Raw genomic sequence first — 4887 nt, 5'->3', positions numbered from 1 at the left:
GTTTATTACCTTTACTTGATGCTAATATACATATACATTTATATATGTGTGTGTGTGTGTGTATACAAGATTTTGACAAAATAGTGGAATCACCTAGCATCATAGTATCAGAATTTTGAAATATCTATAAAACCGTCAAAAGCTTGGTTATTTTTGTTTTTTGATTTATTATTAGTGTTGCATAATATGTTTTGCTAAAATTGCTATTTCTTTTCAGATATCATCAGAAAAAAGTAATTAAAATTTTTTTAAATGACGGATCTATTGGACTTTCAAAGAGATCAAATTGTTGGTGCTCATATGGCAGGTGCTAGCATAATGAAAACAGCCAAAATATTTGGCAGATCAAGAAGTACTGTCTCAAAAGTAATAACAGCCTTTGAGAAAGATGGAAAAACCTCCTCATCAAAACAAAACTCCGGAACAAAAACAAAACTTTCAGATAGGGATTATCGGACTCTTACGCAAATTGTTGTAGAGCTGGATCACGCAAATTGTCGTACAGCTGGATCACAAAAGTACAGTTCCCAGAATTACTGCAGAGCTTAATGACCACCTCAAGAACACAGTTTCCATAAAAACTCTTCCCCGGGAGCTGCACAAAGCCAGATTTCAGGGGAGGGCTGCAATCAGAAAACTACTACTTTAAAAAAAAAACGTTGCAAATTGTTTAGAGTAGAGTAAAAACCTACAGAATTGGTCCCAAGAGCTGTGAAAGAATGTTATTTTCTCAGACGAGTCATCCTTTACCTTATTTCCAACCACCGGCCAAGTATACATGTGGAGACAGCCAAAAGAAGCATTTGACCCAGACTGCCTTCTTCTAACTGTTAAACATGGAGGAGGATCTGTGATGATCTGGTGGTGGTGGTGGTGGGGGGTTATATCTTGGAAATCTGCAGGCACAATAGTTTCCCTTCATGGCAGAATTAATAGTCAAAACTATGTAAGCATTTTATCTGATCAAATTCATCCTATGGTTGCAGAACTGTTTCCAGAGGGATATACAATCTTTCAGGATGATAATGCACCAATTCACACAGCTAAAGTTGTTACTGAATGGCACGAGGAACATTCTAGTGAAGTTGAACATCTTATCTGGCCACCACAGTCCCCAGATCTCAATATTATTGAATATTTATGGTGCATTTTAGAAAAACAAGTAAGGTGTTGATATCCTCCACCATCATCGCTACAAGAACTGGAGACTGTTTTAGCTGAAGAATGGACAAAAATTCCTTTGGAAACAATTCACACTTTGTACGAGTCCATACGATGTAGAATTCAAGCTGTAATTACTGCCAAAGGCGGTTCTACCCTATATTAAAATAAATTTGTTTGAAATTTTAAGGTGTTTCCATTATTTTGTCCAACCCTTGTATATATATGTTTATATGTATGTATATGTATATCATGTGATCACATGATCGACCAGCCTATTGGATATTGTTATACATTACTGGTCACAATGTGCTTTGCATCAATTTTTGCTTTTGAATGATGCCACCCCACTGGTAAGGTGAGCAGCTCAATATTCCTCCTAGTGAACTGGAGCAACATGAAATGAAGTGTTTTGCTCAAGAACACAACATACTGCTAAGTGTGGGAAATGAACCCTCAATCTAATGATTGTGAGTGCAGCACTAAGCTATGTGGCTTCACACATGTGTGTGTGTGTGTGTGTGTGTGTGTGTGTGTGTGTATATATCATGTTTAAGTAGATAGAGGTTGAGGAACAAATCATCATCATCATCGTCATCATCATCATCATTTAACATCTGTTTTCCATGCTGGCATGAGTTGGACAGCTTCACAGAAAATGGCAAGGCTAGGGGCTACACCAGGTCCCAAATCCTGTTGGGCCAAGACCTCTTAAAAATATGGATGGGGAAATGCCCACTACTCAAAGGTAACAATTGAGGATTATCACTCTTTGCTATTGGCTATCAACTTCCAGCTGTGCTGCCATCTTGTGGGCTCCTGTGGGCTCCAAAACGCTAGCAGGAACATTTTAGGAGGTTCCTGCTAGCGTTCTAGAGCCCACATGATGGTCGTACAGCTGGAAGTCGATAGCCAATAGCAAAGGGTGATAAATCCCCAATTGTTACCTTTGAGTAGTGGAGCATTTCCACAGTCCATATCTTTAAGAGGTCTTGGGCCAACAGGTTTTAAGATCTGACGATATACCATAAAGTTAATCCCTTTATGGACAGGAAACCTAAGGCAATCCCATAAACCGACCTTCCCCATTTTTAATATATATACATATATGTATATATATACATATATACAGTATATATATATATATATATATATATATATATATATATATATATATATATATATATATATATATATATATATACACACATACATACATACATACATACATACACACATACATACATATATACATGTGTGTGTGTGTTGGACAGCTTAACAGAAAATGGCAAGGCCAGGGGCTACACCAGGTTTCATGGTCTGTTTTGGCTTGGTTTCTACATCTGGATGCCCTTTCTAACGCAAACCACTCCACAAAGTGTACTGGATACTTTTTACTTGACTCCGTCACCAGTGCTTCTTACATGGCAGCAGCACCCACACCAATACTTTTTACATGGCACCTTAGTCTTAAGATCAGTTCTGTTTTTGGTGGGCAGGTCTTCTCAAGTACAGCTATGTACTGCATTTCTTAGTCCTCTGTCAACTACTTTGTAAGGTTCAATGTTTTGTGATCAACCATCAGTACTTCATCTCATGTCTTCCTAAATCTCCCTCTTCAACATAAATAGATATATATTTATAATAAAATAGATAGAGAAATAAAAAAACACAGAAAGACAAAACAACAAGTAAAAACCTATCAAAAATAGCAACAAATAAACAGACAAGTCTCATAAATGACAAAAAAAGGACAAAAATCATATGACAAACCTCTAAATATTGAATAAGATAAGCAATTTCTGCCCCGACCAACCGAGTATTTCCAGTCGCCTGAACATATGGTGGCTTTGAGCCACTGCCCCAATCAACTATGAACACGTTCAAGTCTCCATACTTTAGAAATTCATCCTTCATACGCTGGGAAAAAAAAGAATGGATTAATGTATATTGGTTATAATTTATGAAGAATAAGTTTAAATTATTTGAAATGTTAAATACTGAAGGAAAAAAATCCACACATACTCAATAAAACAGAAAACTTGTTTCAAACGTTCTAATGAAGACTAATGTTACACACACACACACGCATTATATGTACATATCTAAATGTATATATATGTATATATATGTATATATATGTATGCATGCATGTGTGTGTGTGCGCGCATGCACGCACATGTGTGTGTGTGTGTGTATATATATGTATACACATATATATAGTTTATAGGTTAGACACAGGTGTTCTCTATATAGAGTACACTTTGAAACAGTTATTGGACTCGTAAAACTCTACCCATTTAACTCCTGATATCATGTACATTCTGTTAGTCAGACTATTTCATATCCATACACATGTACATTTTTTCTATTAAATGTATTTAATATTCTGTGTAAATCAATTTGCCTAGCTTGCTTGTCATTACATTTACTCATATATATATACAGGGGTTGGACAAAATAATGGAAACACATAGCATCATAGCATCAGAATTTTGAAATATCTATAAAACAGTCAAAAGCTTGTTTATTTTTGTCTTTTGATTTATTATTAGTGTTGCTTAATATGTTTTGTTAAAGTTGCTATTTCTTTTCAGATATCATAAGAAAAAGATAATTAAAATGACAGATCTATCGGACTTTCAAAGAGGTGAAATTGTTGGAGCTCATATGGCAGGTGCTAGCATAATGAAAACAGCCGAAATGTTTGATATATCAAAGTGTACTGTCTCAAAAGTAATGACAGCCTTTGAAAAAGAGGGAAAAAAACTGGAGGAAAACCAAAACTTTCAGATAGGGACCATCGGACTATTACACGAATTGTTAGAAAGGATCACAAAAGTACAGCTCCCAGAATTACTACAGAGCTTAATAACCACTTTGCGAACCCAGTTTCCACAAAAACTGTTCGCTGGGAGCTGCACAAAGCCGGATTTCACGGGAGGGCTGCAATCAGAAAACTACTACTTTCAAAAACAAATGCTGCAAATTGTTTAGAGTAGAGTAAAAGCCTACAGAATTGGTCCCTAGAGCTGTGAAAGAATGTTATTTTCTTGGACAAGTCATCCTTTACCTTATTTCCAACCACCGGCCAAGTATACATGTGGAGACAGCCAAAAGAAGCATTTGACCCAGACTGCCTTCTTCTAACTGTTAAACATGGAGGAGGATCTGTGATGATCTGGTGGTGGTGGTGGGGGGTTATATTTTGGAAATCTGCAGGCACAATAGTTTCCCTTCATGGCAGAATTAATAGTCAAAACTATTTAAGCATTTTATCTGATCAAATTCATCCTATGGTTGCAGAACTGTTTCCAGAGGGAAACGCAATCTTTCAGGATGATAATGCACCAATTCACGCAGCTAAAGTTGTTACTGAATGGCACAAGGAACATTCCAGTAAAATTGAACATCTTATCTGGCCACCACAGTACCCAGATCTCAATATTATTGAATATTTATGGTGCATTTTAGAAAATCAAGTAAGGAAGCGATATCCTCCACCATCTTCACTACAAGAACTGGAGACTGTCTTAGCTGAAGAATAGGCAAAAATTCCTTTGGAAATAATTCAAACTTTGTACAAGTCCATACAACATAGAATTCAAGCTGTAATTACTGTCAAAGGCAGTTCTACCCCATGTTAAAATAAATTTGTTTGAAATTTCACGTTGTTTCCATTATTTTGTCCAACCCCTGTATATATATATATATATATATATATAT

At 36.0% G+C, this 4887-nt stretch overlaps 1 protein-coding gene across 1 annotated transcript in view; it reads right to left on the bottom strand.

Moving 5' to 3' along the window:
- Positions 1-4887, bottom strand: part of LOC106872413 (pancreatic triacylglycerol lipase) — a 76244-nt gene that overhangs the window by 34157 nt on the left and 37200 nt on the right. Inside the window, exon 3 of the mRNA XM_014919409.2 lies at positions 2935-3081. Coding sequence (XP_014774895.1) covers positions 2935-3081 — 147 coding nt within the window. The remainder of the gene's footprint in view (positions 1-2934; positions 3082-4887) is intronic.

The sequence above is a fragment of the Octopus bimaculoides genome, chromosome 8 (genome assembly GCF_001194135.2).
Source record: "Octopus bimaculoides isolate UCB-OBI-ISO-001 chromosome 8, ASM119413v2, whole genome shotgun sequence".
NCBI classification, from domain to species: Eukaryota; Metazoa; Mollusca; class Cephalopoda; order Octopoda; family Octopodidae; genus Octopus; species Octopus bimaculoides.
Note: the sequence above shows the minus strand (reverse complement) of the source record. Positions and strands in the feature narration are given on the sequence as shown.